The sequence below is a fragment of the Micropterus dolomieu genome, linkage group LG16 (assembly GCF_021292245.1).
Source record: "Micropterus dolomieu isolate WLL.071019.BEF.003 ecotype Adirondacks linkage group LG16, ASM2129224v1, whole genome shotgun sequence".
NCBI classification, from domain to species: Eukaryota; Metazoa; Chordata; class Actinopteri; order Centrarchiformes; family Centrarchidae; genus Micropterus; species Micropterus dolomieu.
The window spans coordinates 6,069,855-6,089,331 of record NC_060165.1 but is presented as its reverse complement, the minus strand read 5'-3'; the positions used below and the strand labels follow the sequence as shown (position 1 = coordinate 6,089,331).

Genomic DNA, 19,477 nt, shown 5'->3' with positions numbered 1-19,477 from the left:
CTAACACCAACAACACCAAAGATATGTGTCTGGCAATCAAAAACATCTTCCACATCCCAGTTTGCTTTCAAAACCAACTGATCCCCAGGATGTGGATGTTATCTCCACTGCCCTCCACTCAGTCCTCACACACCTTGAGAAAAAACAACACCTACATCAGATTGCTCTTTGTTAATTTCAGCTCAGCACTAAACATAATCTCCCCCATGAAATGTTTAGCGAACTCAGCCCTCTGGGTTTAAATACAACACTCTACAAGTGGATATTGGACTTCCTCACAATCATTTCCCAGACAGTTAAGATTGGTGGTCAAACTTCTTCCACTATAGTGCTCAACACAGAAGCCCACCAGGGCTGTGTGCTCAGCCCCTCCTGTTCACACTGTACACCCACGACTGCATCTCCCCGACGTGGAGAAAACTGTTGTGAAGTTTGCAGATGACCATCACCATCTTTGGGCGGATTTCAAACAACGATGAGGCTTCATATCGGGAGGAAATTATCTATCTTGCAGACTGGTGTACAGAGAACAACCTACTGCCCAACATCAGCAAAACTAAGGAGCTGATTGTTGATTTTTGGAAAAGACACACACCCCTGTCTAAGAGCTCAGAAGACCATTGGTACCCAACTACCGAGCATCGGTGATATCAGTGAGGTGAGGTGCCTGCGCATGTTCTATAACATGTTATTTACCAAAAACTGTATAACTTTTAATATTTGTTTTCTGAGTAGCATAAAAGGAACTCTCGTGATACAACCCCATGTTGTAAAATGACAAATAAATCTACCTTGTACAAATGGTCAAATCCTTGAAGTAAGTGTCTCTGCCTGATCCGAGTTGGATGTTGACCAAAAACCAACATTTCCCCCATGACGGTGACACTGTGACATCGTAGAATGGGTGGGTGCAGATGCTGAGAAGTTGTTGGAGCTTGGACTCCAGTCTGACCTTACCTTTCTTTTTGGAAGTACTGGGCAGCAAGCGCTTGTCCTCGTGCTTCCCCGCCACCCGACTGTGCTTCATCCGGCAGAAGAAGGATCTCCGGGCTCCAGTGGACAAGTGGGAGGGCCTGACTGGGGAGTCCGCCTGGACCTGAGCCCCAGCTGCACACAGAAAGACCGGATTTGTGGTGATGATATAGAGCCAGTTGTTGGTTTGTATGTTTTTATTTCCAGCGATCTCCAGTGTTGATCAGTTGTCTTCAACACTTGGTTACGGTGTCAATTTCAGTTGTTTCTCAAACCTGACTTGCCAACAGACTTACTTGCAGCATCAATGAGGCGCTGGCGAGGGTACAACTCCGTAGATGCCAGCTGTTCCTTCACCTTGTTGATGTCTTTGGGGTGGATGAAATCAAACAGGTTTTGCCCAGTCAACTCCAACTGTGAACCCAAATTAAATACAGTACATCCATTTATTCAGGTTTTTACCATCTATGTTTTATTTAATTGTCTTTGTTCTTGTTGTACTATAAGACTCAAAAACATACTATTGTGCATTTCCAACTAATTTGACATCAAGACAACTCACTGTTCATCAGCTCTTCATATAGTGAATGTAACTGGTCTGTAGACCTGAGATCTTTGAAAAGAACCAAAAGGAGAATTGCTGCAGCATGTATCAGTCAGGGTTTACTGGTAAGTTCCCATATAACACATGCTGCCCTGCAGACATGGAGTCAAATTTCTTTGGAAGCTTTTCTCTTGCATCCCTCCTAATCTCCGTTTCAAATGCCTACGGTCCGTCTCAAAGCTGGAAAATGTGGTCAAGAATGTAGAGCAGGTGTGGTTATCGGTCTGGCTGCCAAACACCATAAACTGACTTTCAAAAAATGTAATAAAACGCACATTGCTAGCCCTGCAGAAAATTACAAAACAAGATTTGACCTTGAATGTTAAGTTTTACTTAGCGTATTATCTGGCCTACATCAGAGCTTCAATAAAATGTTTTACGTGTTTTTGTTTTCTCATAAAAGTTTGCAGATCCACACAACTCTGTGTCCCCAGTGACAATTTATTTCAAGAGTTGGAAAGATTCAGTTGCTCAACCACAAAAGAATAATGTGGAAAAAACTGATTCCAAACCATTTTAGTTTTTAGTTTAGTATGTTTCACATTATGAGGAAATATACATTAAATCACAGACCTACAAAAACCTTTTAATTCTGTTGTGGTCTTTGATGAAAACAAGAGACATTGAGTCTCTTTGACTTGAGGACAAAGATACAGTTGATAGCTAGAGTCTGTGAATTCTTAATTAGTAGTAGCAAGATTTTGTTATTGTTAGCATTCCGGCTAGAATGCTTCATGATACTGTTGAGAGTTTACACAGTGATACTATAGCAGTACATATTAAATGGCTGATTAACATTACATGAACACACACATATTATAATGTGATAATAAAGAAACTTTTAAATGGAAACATTTGATTTGAAAGGTGATGAGGAAAAACGAGGGAAAATAGATTAAATGTGTGCAAATACCAAATTAATTATTTTATCTCTTTATGGCTCCATACTTTATAAAATATTTGGTTAATTTCATAACGTTCAAAAGAGAGACAAAAATGTGAAACATTTCAGTTCAATGTGCAACTCTGCTTTTTACAGGGTTTTTTTTGATTGCTTTGGTACCACAAGTATTTGGTAAAATTTCTCAACTCTTAGTACAAAGCAGATCATCAAAAAGGCTATATTTTCAATTGACTACAACACACAAAATTACACAGTAACTTTTTCACCACACCTAATCACAGTGTCATCGAAGATATACATTTCATATGAAGTAATTGTCTTTCACAATGCAATGCTCACAATACTTGATATGCTTCTCTTCTGATTTGCATAAATACATTTGACCAACACTTAATCCAACTGATCTTAATGGTTAATCACTGAACCATTTGGTAAACCTATATATTTTAAATTGGTTTGTCAGCTAAATAAAATGTGTGGTTGCATGAACAACATAAATTACATTTACCCTTATCTAACACATGAATACTCATTATTGACTTCATCTTGTAACCACAACTGGTCACCCATTTAAAGGCAGTGTGTAAACACTGGCAATTTCTTTCAGTATGGAGCACAATAGACAGTAAGGAAGAGGAAGAGCTGGTGGACAAGGGATCCATCAGAGAGGTGGGCACAGGCCCCAACATAGAGGTCAGACAGGTGGCCAAAGGCCCTGTTGAATGGGTGGTCATCAGAGAGAGGGAGGCAGAACTGTAGTTTCTAATGAAGTCCAGGCTATCATCGTTGATCATGTGGTGAACCATGCATGTAAATTCATCTTCAAATTCAAATTCATTCAACATGTTACAGTATTCTTACAGTATGATCTAGCGACTGTATATTCTTTTCTATGCTAAAAATTGACAGAAAACCCCACAGTTGTGGCCGTGGCCGTGTGCTGTCCGACCAGCAGGAGTTGTGGTGGAAATGGTGAAGGCACGGAATATAGAAGCCAATTGAGGAGAACATTGACACCTTTACCAGTGTGTTGCATCCATAAGCATACCAACAGTAGCCCTCCTTATGAAGACAAATATACCTAATGCCTTTTGAGAGAAACAATAACCGAGTGAAACAGCGGAGGGCTGAATATGTTCAGGTACAGCACTATATACTGTATTACTGTTACTATTTGATGCATCACCTACTTATGTATATTAAAACTACGCTGTAAAAAGAACTAACCGAAATATATTTTTTAGAGGGTGATGGTGCTTGATGCTGATGTGAACCATCACAAGTACATTTTTGTTGATGAAGCTGGCTTTACAGTAATTTGTTTTATTTATATACTGTACATTGATTTGATTGAGTATACCTATGTTATAATATATCTGGCGGAAAAAAATACATTTGACAAATGATTGTAGAAGATGTCACAACTTGATCTTGACATGACCTACAAATAGGATAGATATGATGTAAATGATAAATTCTGTAAATGTTGGGTAACGAAAGTGTATTGATTAATGTGAAAGCTGTGTAATCTGTCTTTTGTCTCATGACTTTTCATGAGAAACTTTTGATTTTGAATCAATGGCTTGTGTGGTGAGAGATGTTTACAATCCCAATGAATGCACAATGGCAAGTTTTGAATGAAAGACTGGCGGTGTTACAAGTGTGATGAGTTTGGAGTTTTGTACTAAAAGTTGTGAAATTTTACCACATACTTGCGATAATTGTACCAAAACGATCCAAAAAAAACTGTAATATTCATACCACATCAGCAAAATCAGTCTGTGATGTAAAAGTGCAACACACCCGGCTAAAATTAAGGATCTTGGCGACGGACTCGGAGATGAACAGGATTTTCGCCCGGTCACAACTTACAATTAACAGGAAACCATCTGCAGCCTGGTAGAGAGATAGATAGACATGTTAATAGATAGATAGACATGTTGATAGACAGACAGACAGACATGTTAATAGACAGACAGACAGATAGATAGACAGATAGAGTTGGGGTCAAATGCAAGCACCTACCCTGAGCAGAAGGTTCCTGAGGTCATCATGAGGCAGGATGGAAGGCTTGTAGGTGGTGTCTGTAAAGGCGCTGCCCGTCCCAGCTGAAAACGCACAGGAGACACAAGCTTTTAGATTGAACAGAATGGACGTTACTGACATTTTAAATTACCAGGCGGGTTAAGAGTTACCTTTGAGGGCCTTAAGGTGTTGTACAGCCTTCCGCAGGACAGTGAGTTTGTCAAGTTTTCGAGCCATGGGCTGACAGGCAGGGATCATGGCAGACAGCTCGTCAATGAGGTTGTTCATTTTATCCCTGCGCCGCTTCTCAATCTGGCTGTGAGGCTCCCTGTAGGCCGGTGAGAAATCAGTCAAACAGTCAATACCACAGAACTTTCTACTTCTTTCTATCTTTAAGGTTAAACCTAGAGTTCATGATCCAATTTTTCAATTATTAATCAATAAGGGCTTGAGTGTCAGTTGACACTTAATATGGTTTTAAAATACCTTTATATAGGCTTTTCAAGACACAGGTGGCACACAAATTTGATATAAAAATAGAATTACCTGAAGCATTTCATTTTGACTTGCTGATCCTCTCCTTCAGATCTGCAAATACAGGGATCAAAAATCAAATTCTTTACCAGTACTCTCCAATAAGACAGTGTGTGAACAAAGCCCAGAAGGGTACCTGCTGAGGTCATCAACCATTTGGAAGTCGAGGCTTTGCCTGTAAGATCGAATGGACATATTGTGGGCCATTTAATAAAGAATGTATGTATTGTTTAGTAACTATATTTACTCTAGAGAACAAAGTGTAAAATGATACTATGTTTGTTTTTCTTCACGAAACATAGCACTCCTTGCACTTACTGTCCATGGGTATCTGACCTCTCCTCCACATCTCCCTTTCGTTTCCTTGGCAGCTCGACAGCTGGCAGCGAGGAGCCTGTGTGGCTTGGGCCTTCTTCCTCTGCAGCAGGATCTGATACATGAAAACAACCATCACAGTGATCAGACAGAGAATAAATACATCAACCTTGAGAAATATAAATGGTGCTGGCTTGTCAGGTGCTCTATTAATAAATCTCCAAGAATGAATGAATAAGTCTGGCGCTATGGTTTGTTGGGTCTGTTGCACATATTGAGCAGAGAATAACAATAATTCATTATGAAGCTGATGACTGGTTCTTATTAAGTACATGTGCAAATGAAAATGTGAAAAACAGATGACTTCAATTTTAGTCAGAATGCTAATGTGAGAAATAAAATAAATGCATCTTCAGGCTATGTAAGATATATTAGGCTTATTGGTGGCAATATAAAAAGACTACACCGGCACCTGTGTTGAAAAAACTGACAAACATTTCATTATCATCTTCATCAATGCAAATGACGCACAGTGGTGGTCATTTCTTGATTAATCCAGCATGCACAATTGTGGCATCTAGAAAAAAATAGATGTGTTATTACAATTAAATAAATTGTTGCACACTGATTGTTTGAAATATTCATTAATATTTATAACTTAATATAGTTCTATTCCACCGAATTTGTTTGATATTTTTATTAATATTCATAAGTAATCACAGAATTGTTGCAGCCTATTAGATTTATGTATTAATACATATTTATAAGTCATCACAGAAGTATTTTCAATGCTACTTTATTTAATAGAAAGAAAATTGTGAACAGTAAAAAATAATTTAAAAGAAACAGCTGTGTAGGACTGTTTCATAGAGTGCCTAAAACATAAAGAAAGCCAAGGTCTATGGAAGCAAATGAATGTCATAATAATTCATTAATATTATTAAAAACCACTCAATTGATAAAATTGACAAAAGCATTGAGATGTATTACCTTGAAAACCATCCGTTTAAATTTGTGTGGACTATACTCTGTGGCCTTAATGAAGTTTTAATTTATAATCTTGAATTTTGATGTCTTAATTTCACTAATTCAGTTTTAAAAAACCCTGATTTCTTTATCCAAAAATGACCTGTTGAAATTGAAAACATGAATGTAGTTTTTTGAATATTTGACACATGGATGTTCTAAATTTGTGACCACCCATAAAATGAACTTAAAATTAGACTATGTTTTATAAACTGCAAAACTTGAGATGGTCTTCTGGAAATTTGAAAGACGGAAAAATCAAACCAAATTAATTTATTCATATATATGCTTTTCAAAGTAAAATATTTCAGTGTATTAAATTCAATTGTATTTAAAGTATTCAGTCATGGTTAAATTTCACAATTAGGTATTCTATTGGTATAAGATTAAAATTATTATAGCCTTCTATTTCTTTGATTTAGGCAGTATATGAAATGTTTTTACTATTAACAATTCTATTTTTTTTTTAAAGTAGCATTGATCATAGTCCTACTACAAATTATTATGGCCTTTATTTGTTTCCATAAAAGTCCTACAAAGCAGACACATGCCTACATCGGTATTATAATCATAAAGTAGCCCATGTTGTGTGTTTGTGTATTCTTATGTTTAGTTTTTAGGTCATACCTATGAAAATAAGGTCATTTTAGCACAGCCTTGTTACAACCTGAAAATAATCCATCAATTTTTTAAACAATTTTTGACCTCATAAATCTCAACTTTTTTGTGAGCAATAATCAGGATGATACATAATATATGTGTTTACAGTTGTGGGTGGCAATTATTTTTAAAAGGGTTATATCTCACTCAGGAATGTTCATCTTACTGTGGAAAAACAGCTCTCTCATGCACACGCGCACACACACACACACACACACACACACACACACTTAAAATGCCTTGGCTCAGTCCTGTTCTCTAGTTATCGGTTTCTGGGCAAATTCTCTGTGCACTGGCTGACAGTTGCCTTTGAATGGCGCCAAACCTCCAGCTATGCTCGGGTTTGTCAGTTTAAAAGGCACGTGAGAGTAAATGAGGTTTGGGCTATCGTCTTACCTAACGCTTATATAATGCAGTAACAATGACCTACTTCCCTCTCAGGACTCCCATACTTTAAATTGTGACATCCATTTGGGGGAGGAAAATGTTGTTAAAGTGAAGAAAGATTTTCCAACGTGACTGTTGACTGTGACTGACCCATATACGCCTGCTTTTCGGACTAAATTAGGAAAAGTAAATAAATTATGGTAGAGTTTTCATAATTAACCCATATTATTTAAGCTTAAAATATATAATTCTATTGTTTATCGTCAACTTTTGCACAGTGACACATGAATGATGCTTTATGTAAAAAAAACAAACAAAAAAAACCCACCTTAAAATAAATCTGTGGGAAGTGCATCTGAGAGGTCCACAGGTACCAAACCTCACAAATAAGCATAACTTTTACTGTTCATTCAGCAGTGGAGTGGACTTTAATGATATCGACATCCTTTTTTTTAATCCCTCCAGAGGAGTTTAGTGGGTCATCACTGACGCAAAAATGGAATGTGGGAGCGAACGCTTGCAAGCTCTCCCTTCCACCCACCACAGCTCTCCACAGCTGATGCTGCACAACACGCCGCCTCCAACGTCACACAGTTTTTCCTGTTTCCTTATTAGTCAAGAAGTTTTTTCCCTAGGTAGCTGTGTGAGCCCTGCCAGCTGACTGGCTAAAATGCGCCATCTAGGAAGCTACAGTGCCTGCTTTGTGCGGTGCTCAGAGCACGTAAAGACGGTCACATTCTGTGTCACACTCGAGCCAAATGCTCTGGTCGTGACAAGAGTGCTGACGAGAGGCCAAACCTGCAGGGCAGCAGATGACACGCCAAATTACTGAGACACAGAAACATAGACCACCACGCACGGTGGAAATGCACAGGAGTGTAACAAACTCGGTATGTGCAAAAAAAAAAAAAAATCAGTTTCAGCAAGAGTCTAAGAGCATGCACTATATGACCTACATCTCTCTTTATACATTTGTACATTTTCTGGTACATTTCATCCCACTTGAATAACTTATATAAATTATATTTGGTCGGGGGAAAGTAAATTATAGATAATCTAATTTTAATTACAAACATTATATATATATATATATATAAACTAGGAAAAGAACATCAGTTTACCAATACCATAATTAAATACAACACAAATCAATATACAGCTAATTCAGCAATAAAAAAAGCCAAATACTAGTACTACAACCAAAAGCAATAACATGCAACAAATGCCATACAGAGTCACATCTGCCCAACAAACATCACAGTCGAAAGCAAAGAAAGAAAATTGTGAAGCATCCGCCTATCTCTAACAGCCTGTGACACACGTTTAAATATTTGTGAAGGTATGAGAGTTACATCCGTATTTACTTAATTCTGCAACCAAATACCAGCGTATCGTTTTCAGAATATTTAGTACAGGATATTTAGTATTTATTGGGATTTTTAGTGGTTTACATGTTTTATTGCTGATTTAAATACATGCACGCACATGCCTCTTTTAGGGTGTTTACTGTTCAGTGTTTTAGAGTTAAACAAACTGCTAGAATTTCTAGTTTTCAAAAACACTGGAGTTGTGGTGAATGACTTTAATCATGGCAACAACCCCTAAGCATTTCACATAATACCCTGGAGCATTTTGGCCTGTGTCTTTATTTGTTTTAATGTGTGTATCATACTTTCCTACCTGTCATTTTCTATGTTTAACAGCGTAGAAATGTAGCAGCTTCTAATCTGAAGCTTTCACATATCTATCTGAACAAACTAGCACAGTCATCTGAATCAGGTGAGGTGTATATTTCTTTTATTCAACCTGGTTGTGTGTCCAGCTAGTTTGCTAGCATTGCTAACTATTTGGATGCTTTTACTTTTTTTGGGGGAAGGGGGGGGGGCTTTTACAAATTTAGATTCTGCCATTCAAGAGAGACGCTGAGCATAACATGTGTTTAATAACTCTGCACTGAACTTACTTTTAAACTGCTCAAGAGTCTGTCAAATACTGTATGTTCATCACATTGCATTTCAATTTTGAGCTCCTCTTTTATTGCCACTGGGTCAGTAAAATTTACCCTTGGCACATTTAAAATGAGCTACTGTCACAGTTTAAACTAAACAGATGTTTAAATGTTAACTAATTCAAATAAAAACATCTATGCGAGTAAAATAAATGTTCCATTGCGGCTTATAAATGCTGCTGTCCTCCATGTGTCCCACACCCAGATCAGCAAAAGTGTACAGATTGTATATGGTTTCTACAACAGCATGCCATTCTTTAGAATTATACTTAAGATTGGACAAGTATCCAGACATACTAATTAGGACAAACATATAGGCCAGCAGTTATAACTTCAAAATCTCATCAACTTGATCCTCAAATCCTTTCAAATTATAATTTAACATGTATCACCTCTGAGTCAAACAGCCAGCCCGGCTGCAATCAAAGGATGGATAGTCTGTATTCACATAACTATTTTGCAAAACCTTCCAGCTCAAGCAAGGAAGAGCACTTCCTTTTGTTGGTATTCAATAAAGGCTGTTTCAAGGCCACAGTTTCCAGATTCATCAACAGCACATAGATTGCTACCCTTTGCAATTTTATTAATCCATTAGAGCTCAGACCATGGTGTGTTCAGACCACTAATGTGTACCTATACATGTAAACAGTGAGTTGCTTGCTCTGTAATCACTGCACTTTCATCTGTAACTCTTCCAAAATGCAATATCACATAACTTCTGTCTAGACTTTTCTTTAACTGTGCCCCATCTGGCCCCCGATTCTAGTTGCTATCTGTAGTAATAGTAGAAGTACTGTAGTAGTCTCGTGATTTTTTTCTTGTGATAAAATAATGACTTTGTGTTCTAGAGATCCTAATATTTGTCAGTTTGTGGTTTTTATTTTGTTATGATCCTTAAATATTTATGTTGTAAGGTCATGAATGTTGAGTTGAGAAAGTGGTGCTGGGAATAGTAGCAGATGTGGTAGGGAAACAGTAGGTTACAGTACTGCAGAAGCCGTATGAGTTAGTAAATGCAGCTGCAGTCATGGTGGAAGCAGTACCAGTAGGTGTAGTAGTAGCATCAACAGTAGTAGCAGTAGTGACTCATATTAGAAGTAGCAGTATTATAGCTGTCTTTTTGTTTTATAGAATGTGTAGCTTTTGTGGTTACAGGTTAGATATATTTATACAGGAACAGAGAAAATATTCCATATAGACAAAGTTCTTTGAAGGACATTGTTGCCTTTTTAGCCTAACTGAGTCACATGTAGAATATAATCAAGTTAAATAATTAGGTGTCTTTCCACTTCAGCTCAGTATACTGTGATCTTTTACAGTGTGATCTGAGCCACCTGAGCCATTTATATAGTATCTTTACACCAGAGCTCAGTGTCTCTGCTTGTGGTTTTGGATGGATGCAGAGAAGGCAGGCAAGCCTGAAATCCTACAGTTACAGTACAGTATGTTCTAAGTTAATTCTGGCTGACTGAGCGGCCACTCTTCACAAAAAAACACAATGCATATACTGTTACAAATAAAGCGCATGCAATTTTAACTGACTTTTTTGGGCAGTGGGCTACATCTACTCTACAGTACACAGGAATAATATGAATGAACAATGAACAATAATAACAGAGGTGACACCTCGTATGAACGGAAAACATACAGGTAGTTAGCCAGGCATTTTTGGAACAAGATAACACAGAGCACATAGTAGGTATTTATTTCTTTTAAAAGAAAAATAGCATATAAACCACCAACAGCATTTTGGTTAGATAGACCAGCTATAAGACATATTACACATTTATGCAACAATAATTTAACACTCTGAACTGGAAATATTTTTTTTTTACTTTCATGCTAAGGGACATATGGCCTAATTGGATTTTGATACTAAAAGGCTACTTAAATTCAAATGTGTACATTTTTATATAAAAGCTACTGTTTTCCATTATAATTTCTGCTAACCCACTGAAATACTGTACACTTTAATTAGTTCATCACACTTTTATGTTAAAGGCTTGTAAAGCTTAGTTCCGTATTAGTCAGATTAATAGAACACACTTCACAGAGAGTTTACATAAAAATAGCAAATAAATTATTCCTTTGATGTTTTTTTGTGTGGAATAATGAATTTATGGGGACCTTCATGCATTTATAGCCTAGCCTGCTATATTTGAATGGGCTATTTGGTGAATTTATCAGTGGCTAATATTAATTTAATATTTCAAGATTGTTTTCTAGTGTGTTCCTGGAATGGAGGAATACCTCATAATGATTTTCAGTTGTATTAAACAATAGCAATAGAAATTTAAAACACTTATTGCACTGTGGAAATAAATGATACTTTAGAGTTTAATCGAATTTTGATTTTGAGCTGGCTCTGGCTCCAGAAGGTGTCCATAGCTGACATTACTGTGGTGCTTCTCGGTGTGGTTCAGGAGCGGCAGGGAGCGACTGCCTCCCTCTGCTGCACAGTGAAAGCAGCGCTGCTCTACTGATCTACTGACCCAGTTTTGAAAGGAGCGGAACGAGAAAGAATCCCCGATCAAACCTCGCGGAACCACGTGACAAGCTAAGCTCCCCGAGGGCAGTTTGGTGAAGGTTAGGCGAATAAATACATATACGCGGCCTAGGGAAAGGTGGAGGCCGTGTCATACGAACAATATGGCTAAGGGTTAGCGTAATAAAAATATATTTTTGTTAGGGAAACGTCGTCGCCATGGCCACAGTCACGTGGTTCCGCGAGGTTTCCCCGAAACTAAACAAAGCTCCACTCCGCGCGCGTCCCGCCGGAGACGAGCACGTAGTGCGGGATGATTGTGAATGGACAAGCTTCAACCGGCGACTCCGTTCACTGCCTGCCAATCGGTATTTTAGGTACAATAGGTTAGTAGGCAGGTACGTGGGTGCTGCTCCGGTCACCGGTGCTGCAGATAGTAACGCTTTACATTAGCCAAGGCTGCTTGTTCCGTTCGGTTAGGCTGGTCGCTACTGACACAAGCATTAAATGGAAGCCTTAGCTTGTTACTGTCACATCTGAATGCCACCATAAAGTAGAATTAAACCTAGTAAACCGTACTTTTTACAACCTGGCTCGCTGCCTACGGTAAAACTACAGCCTAATTAGTCGCATGAAGGGACTAAAGAAGTTCAGAAGTACTTTCTGGAAGTATTACCTCTGTTTTTTTGTTTTTTTTTCAGCCAAGGGGTGGAAAGAAGCAACACAGTGTTGGTCCCGTCGGTCATTGATAATAAAAAGTAACGTTACCGAGCGAAATTCCACACTGTCAACACAGTAGGCTAACTACTGTCGTCCACAAGCAGCCCTGAGCACCTACCTGCTGGCCTGTCCGCCGTCCCATCAGAGCCACCGGCCGACATGCCTACAGACTCGAGCCGGTGTGCCCGGTGAAGGCTACGGAGCGCCGCGGCGCATGTGGAGCCACCAGCTGTAGTAGTAACGCAAAGGAGAGGAGGGAGCTGCGGAGCTGGGGCGTTGTATAATTGACTTCTTTTTTTCCCTCACCCTCCTCCTCCCGTAGGCATTTTTTTTTTTACAAAGGAGGCGGGTTGGGGAGGGGGGGGGGGGTAGAAACGTGAGGGATAGGTGAGAGCGGAACACACACGTCCTTTAGGAAACACGGAAAACTCTTGTCTCCTTTTGGTTCATTCATGCCCTTGTTTCCTTGTCGGCGTTTTACTAGGACGGCTGCTGCCCATTCATTTCAGCTCGTCTCACTCATGAATCAGCGTCCCTTTCATCGGAAAATAATGCCAAAACGCCTGTAACATTTAACTTGATGCTTGATGACATTTACGGAGCTGTAGGCTAAAAATGATCAACTAAGAAAATTTTATTTTGTTTTGTTTTGTGCGTTTTCATTTGATTTCATAAAAAATGGGCTATAAACACGAGTGTCTCGCATTTTGGCTGCAGTGGACAAAATGTTCTACCAATCTGCACTTCCCGTCGCAGAGCCTGTACATCATGATGCTGCCCACGATGTTAATTGTCTAAAAGTGGACGGTGTAGGAAACGTATATTATGACAACGCTGATAAAAATTATTTTAGATTCACATCAGACAGCACCAGCCCGGCCGTGACGGGACAGCGAGATATTGATTCGTCGGGTGCTACGCTAGTTTTGGTGACCTGAAAAAGTGCCATGCGCGCGTCACCGATCAGACTTTGCTGCTCCCCCAAACAGCGCCGATAAGGAAGAGGTGTCACTCTGTTCTTATTTCTTGCTTCATGATCAGCATAATCACACTCATGGGTAAACTGAGGCATACAAAGAATCATATGGAAATAAACATATTTTGTAATTTTCTGTATTCATTTATTTGAACTGATTTGTTTACATTAGAAAGTGTAGTAGCCTAAAACTGGATTCAAGATTCAAAGTGTTTATTCTCACATGTTCAAGTTTCCCTGTACACTCAAATTCTTAATTTGCTGTCCACATCAAATGCCTACAATAAAAATAAAATATGTATAGATAAAAATACAATTAAAACACAATAAATAGAGATATAAAGATATATAATGGAGGGGGACTTTTAAGTTCCTGCACTACCAAATCAGTTGGTCAGTTTTATCTGCAGACGTATATCTATGTTTTGTGCTTAACCAAAGACATAACATTGTTTCTAGTTCACCTAAGGTGTTTGTCTCTGTGGGCTACATGGACTTCCTTAATGATGCCAAGTTATCTAAAATACCATATTCAGCTCTGATATGGGGAGCATCAGGGGTGGTCACATAAATATAGATTAGACATAGGCTAGTGACATAGTATAGGCTACATTTGACATAATGTCAGAGTCACAATGTTGGGCAAACATTTAACTAACTTCCAAACTGTTTAACAAAGGCCCCTGGTTCTGTGACAAAACGTTTAATAGTTGGTGGCAATTTCATGGTTTTCATTGTCATGTATTTCTCAAACATAACAATCACATTATAAAAAGTAGCTACTCAACATAGTTTGTAAATGTTCTAATGGTGTCCTCATTTACCCAAGTTTAAAAAAAAAAACAACTCAAAGTGATACATCACTTCGGACGCTGACGATCTTCGGCCCTCACCTACATAGTGTAATTCGAGACCTTTGCACGAGACTTTACGTAAGAGGGAAGACTGCACGTGCCAGCGAGAAACGTGTTGACCTATATATTATATAACTCGACGATCACGTGGCGACGGTTGGCTCGTAACCCATTTCAAGCCAAGTCTGCGGCGAAAGTACTGTGTCCCCGTGCACTTTACCAACCCGGAAACATCGTAAGTGGACAGGAAACACAACAAAACATACACTGTAATAAACTTTTAGTGGGGTAGCATCATAGATATTTATATATATATAATATATAATAGCAGTAATGATATGATATGGACTGAAAAACTACCATTAAAACATAAAGCTATTACAGATAAGTTGCCTACAATAGCCTATCAGAATTTTTGTCCCCTAGCCTTTTCTAGGTCTGAGTTCTTTGAATGACCTGCACACAAGAAGGTTTGTTTTATTTTAGATTAAAATCTATTTATATAGCTATCACTTTATGTCTGTTGTGTTATACTTCTGTGGAGTGTATATACAAATATACTATGGTGTAACGTTAGTTTCTGTAGGCTACTTTCTTGCCTTCACAGCTTTATTTTCAAGTAGCCTATAAAACAATATGAATATACACATTAGGTTGCTGTTGTTGTCAGCGGGTCTGTTTGGTTAAAGGGGGACAGTGCTCCTTATACTCTACGTGCGACTAATTTGTGACATTGTATCTTGCCTGGTCGCCCTGTTAGGGACCTTTCTGTCAGTGTGCTCAGCCCCACGGCTCTCCTCCGGGTAAAGGTTAAGGTTACTCATGTCATGACAGAAGAATGCCACTCTGACTCCCTGCAGGACGTGTTCCTTTGTGGTAGCCTACAGGGGATTAGCCTGCATCCCGAGGAAAACAATTTAATGTAACAGAAGAATTTAGGTCAGTTTGACACCACCTGTAAACCACGCGGACATACGGACTCTAAAGGTTTTGCCATCCTACTAGGTTCCATACACTGCAAATTAAAGATGTGTTAACCTTACCCTCTCACTCCACTAGAGACCTGTTAAAATATATGTAGGCTTGATGCAAAACAACTTGGCTTCATTTCATCTTCAAGTGAAAACAGCAAGTTCATGTGTTTATTCTACCCCAGGCTGATGGTGGAGCTAAAAAAAAATCCATATTAAGTTCCAGAAAATTAATTTAGGTTAAATCTGTCTGTGTACTGTAAATGTCCAGAATGACGCATGGAATGGGAAATATAGGCTACTGAAAGAACAGTAAAACAAAACAAATCAAGTAGCTACTTAATGAATACACATCTGTTAAGTATGCATTGTCCTGCTCTTGGTGTAATGGGGTCATGTCATGGCACTGTCACCTCTGCTGCTGTTGTCAGCTTTCTTCTGTAACCTGATTTCTTAATGTAAACCAGAAACCCGGTTTCCTTAATCGGAGGCGAATGATTAAAAGAAACCCGGTTAACCCAACTAGATTTTTGCTGAGGGGGGCAAAAACTCGATTACTTGGTCATTCACACATGTACCTGTGTTTGTAGCCTACCTGTGATGTAGGCTACACGTGAAGACGTGCACGACCTCTGCCGGGAGGGAGCGTCGCTGTGACGGCAGCACGGCGCGTAGAGTGGAAACATTTTTACACGCGGGTGAGTCCCACAGCCGGACATCAAACCACAGGCTACATTCACACACAGTAGCGCAATTTGTAGCGTCATATCATTAATAATTCAGTAGCCTAAATAGATTGGTTAAAAACAGGTAAATACAGTAGGCCTACAGGTGGGGTGGGGTTGATTATTGACCAACTGTAGCCCATGTAAACGCCAGTTCCAGTGTAGCTTGTTAGTGTAGATTAGATTAAACTTGCCTCAAACGTACATTTTTAATATCCTGGACACACTGTCCCTGCAGTGCCTCTAAAAGCATTTACACAACAAATGAGACCAACCAGCACCTTTAGGAGTTTCATTTGCATTACACATCACTTATATGTGAAAAAAACACATCTAGAAACACATAATTTTTGCACCTCCCATAGTTAAAAAAGTATAATTTAATTATATTGACTGTTATGACTCTAAAAGCTGTGTCCAGACTTCCCGAGTTTTAGGAATTTAGAGGAACAGCATTTTGGATCACCATGTTTCTTAAAGGCAGCATGCCCAGACAACACTGTCTCTGTTCATATTTAATCCTTTAGATAGGATCGACCAACCTTGGAGATAAAAGCTTTTCACATGACAACATTTGTGTAGCTACAAGCCAGATTCCATTCATAAGATCCTGATCAGCTGAGAATGCACTTGTGTATATCAAGAGCTCCCTCTAGTGGCCTCGGTGAACCACAGCAACAAGCTGTAAGTTTAGTTATGACATTCATGTTAGTGCTAAGTTCAAAACTGTATAGCTTGTTTTTATTCATTTGATCAATTAAAGCTCTCTTTAAAAAACATCCTGTTATTTGACTACTACTTATCATTTTGTGTCTTTTCCCAGCTTTACTTTTTTATTCGTATTTTCATATTTTTGCCTTTTTTATTTGATAGACAACAGTGTGGAGACGGACAGGAAACAGAGGAGAAATGAAAACATCTGTATGAAATTAGGTGATAAATCTCAAGTTTATCAGATAACCACAATGTTGTACATGTTTGTCACTGAATTTTAATCACTGTTGCATTTTAGAATAAAATGGTCGTCATTAGCTAAACAATGATTTCAAACAGTAACTCAGGGTCTGCAATGGTAATTTCCTCAACAGTGCAATTTATACAGTAGCCTATTATTTGCAATGACTTAAAGTAAGAATGACTTTTGAAAATGTTCATTTTATTTACTGAATATGTTGTTTTACTGTAATAATGAAGTGAAGAGTCTGACTTAACACTACAGTCAATCTTTTCCAATTCCTTTTTTCTTTTTTTTTTCAAAAATGCAGCAAGCTACAGTAATACTGGAATACTGATTGACTCTTCTGGTTCTCTAAACCACCACAGAAGACTCTGTGAAAGAGAACCACCCAACAATATTTACAACATCTAAGGAAACCTTCAGACTTGTTGTGTTTAATTTTATTATTTTAAGCATTTTATCAACAAAGAAAACTCAATGTGAATGAATATGAATATAGCCTTTCCCCCCTTCACCCCACAGACAGTTTCCTTCAAGTGTCTACAACAATATGTATGCAGCATTACACAAAATATCACAACATAGACCTGGCATATGGTGGGGGACTTTAAAGTGAATTCTTGCTTTAAATTTCTTTTTTTCGGGGGGTTACATATTATTAGCAACGTCACAGTTCTTAAAAGGTGTGAATGGGCCTTTCACCTGTTTCCTTTATGTTTGTGTGAACTGATTTTCTAGAGGGATAAATACACCTTTCCCTGCTCTCCGAGTTAGGGAAGTGACCTCTTTCAGTCATGAAATATTCCGTGACACTGCTCTAACTAACAGCACACAGGGTGAGTCGATAAGCTGGTTTGGTCCATCAGAAATGAATTGTCTGGCGTAACTCATGATAAAAGTGAAACAGTCCCTGAACTCTTCTTAACCTCGTGGAGAAATGAAGTCTAAATTATTTATCTCCCTTTCGGTAAAGTGGCACAGTAATGGATTTCAAGTCATCTTGTACATAGAACTGTATGGATTCTAAATACAGTGTTTACCCTCATTGTTCATCTCCTGGGCGTCTACTTTTGTAGAAAAAGTAGAGTGATACTAAATATCTCTATTACAACACAGAACATGTTTGACATTGAACAAAGGAACACATCACCTCACAACAAAAAGCACAGACTATCTACTTCATGAAAATGTCACCGTTGTCCCTAGCAGTTGCAGTCGAACAGTCACGCTCACTCGCAAACTCGTCTCTCACGAACAATCTTAAGTGTTTGGCTGTGAAACAGGACACTCTGAATAATCCAGCATTTTGGCTTTTTCCCAGGTTGTGCCAGTGTGTTCCAGTGATTAGACACAAAAGGTAATCTGCAGCAGTAGCCAACAAACAAAATCCCCCATCATGCATCTGTCCTGCTTCTGTGCTCCAGCAGCAGTCCTGCAGCCTGGTCTTAGCTTTGATGACATTTGGATTTTAGGTCAGAATTTGGATTTTTATAATGGGGAAAATACTGGCCAATCAGGGCTGCCTATCTGATGTGATGCATTTTGTTTGGCTATATGTTTCTGTCAGTAATTAAAGGGGCACTCCACTGATCAAGATAAGTTTACTTGTCATGGGGAGCACTACTCAGTTCAGTGATGTCTCCTGTGGCTCTGGGGGTGTTCTCTAAAGTCTGAAACAAATGACCCTGATGATGTCATAGCAATGCCGTTATGATTATCTCGACTTAAGTTTAGAAAGTACTGTCCCAAATAGCCGCCTACCCCCATTTACTGGCCTGGGGTGGGAACACATTTTGACAGATAAAGCCAAGCCTTGATTAAATGCCTTGTCCGTTTTTTTATAGAAGTTCTTTGGATGTATAAAACCTCTTAAACCCCACGGGGTCGCCCGCTTTAGCTGCTTCTAAGTTGCTTAGATCATTAATACAAATATTTATGTTTAAACGTATGGTCAATATGTCAGGACATGCTACACATCGTTCGATCGGTTAGATTTTGTTGCTGCCTTCAAAATAAAAGCGCAGATCAAATGAATGAATGTGTGTTTGATATTATTTGATCATTTTTATACAAGATATATTCTGTTTGAAATAAATAAACCTAATAAGCCTATTTCAGTTTTGTGCAAAAGGAATTAAAAGCCTGTTCCCTGTCACAAATAAAGGCAGGGTCAATTCGTCAATTCAGTGATTTGGCAAAAAAAGCCCCAGCTATTGATCAAAGTTTTACAGTACAAATTTTTATCACAAACAGTGATGCAAACAGGGCGAGATTGAAAGACAGAGGTATTTACTGGATAGTGTGGATCTAATGAAAGTTGCTATCAAGTTGCATTATGGGAAGTGTAGGATTC

The 19,477-nt window shown here is 38.5% G+C and overlaps 1 protein-coding gene and 1 long non-coding RNA gene across 6 annotated transcripts in view; one reads left to right on the top strand and one right to left on the bottom strand.

Moving 5' to 3' along the window:
- The window catches only part of LOC123984868 (aryl hydrocarbon receptor nuclear translocator-like protein 2), a 24,275-nt gene extending 11,346 nt beyond the window's left edge, over positions 1-12,929 (bottom strand). For 4 of the 5 annotated variants that reach the window (XM_046072071.1, XM_046072072.1, XM_046072073.1 and 1 more), the window contains exons 1-9: positions 12,759-12,929; positions 5,358-5,469; positions 5,176-5,214; positions 5,052-5,093; positions 4,676-4,833; positions 4,506-4,588; positions 4,284-4,376; positions 1,269-1,386; positions 958-1,107 (exon numbers count right to left, since the gene is read on the bottom strand). In XM_046072071.1, coding sequence (XP_045928027.1) covers positions 958-1,107; positions 1,269-1,386; positions 4,284-4,376; positions 4,506-4,588; positions 4,676-4,833; positions 5,052-5,093; positions 5,176-5,214; positions 5,358-5,469; positions 12,759-12,801 — 838 coding nt within the window. In that variant the 5' untranslated portion in view covers positions 12,802-12,929. Of the gene's footprint in view, positions 1-957; positions 1,108-1,268; positions 1,387-4,283; positions 4,377-4,505; positions 4,589-4,675; positions 4,834-5,051; positions 5,094-5,175; positions 5,215-5,357; positions 5,470-7,755; positions 7,922-12,758 lie in introns of those variants that run through there. The other variant, XM_046072075.1, reaches the window with a different exon arrangement.
- Positions 12,930-14,452: 1,523 nt separating this feature from the next.
- LOC123985106 lies at positions 14,453-19,158 on the top strand. Its single transcript, XR_006828604.1, has 4 exons — positions 14,453-14,705; positions 16,032-16,139; positions 17,040-17,099; positions 17,432-19,158. It is a non-coding gene; the product is annotated as an uncharacterized LOC123985106 (long non-coding RNA).
- The last annotated feature ends 319 nt before the right edge of the window (positions 19,159-19,477 follow it).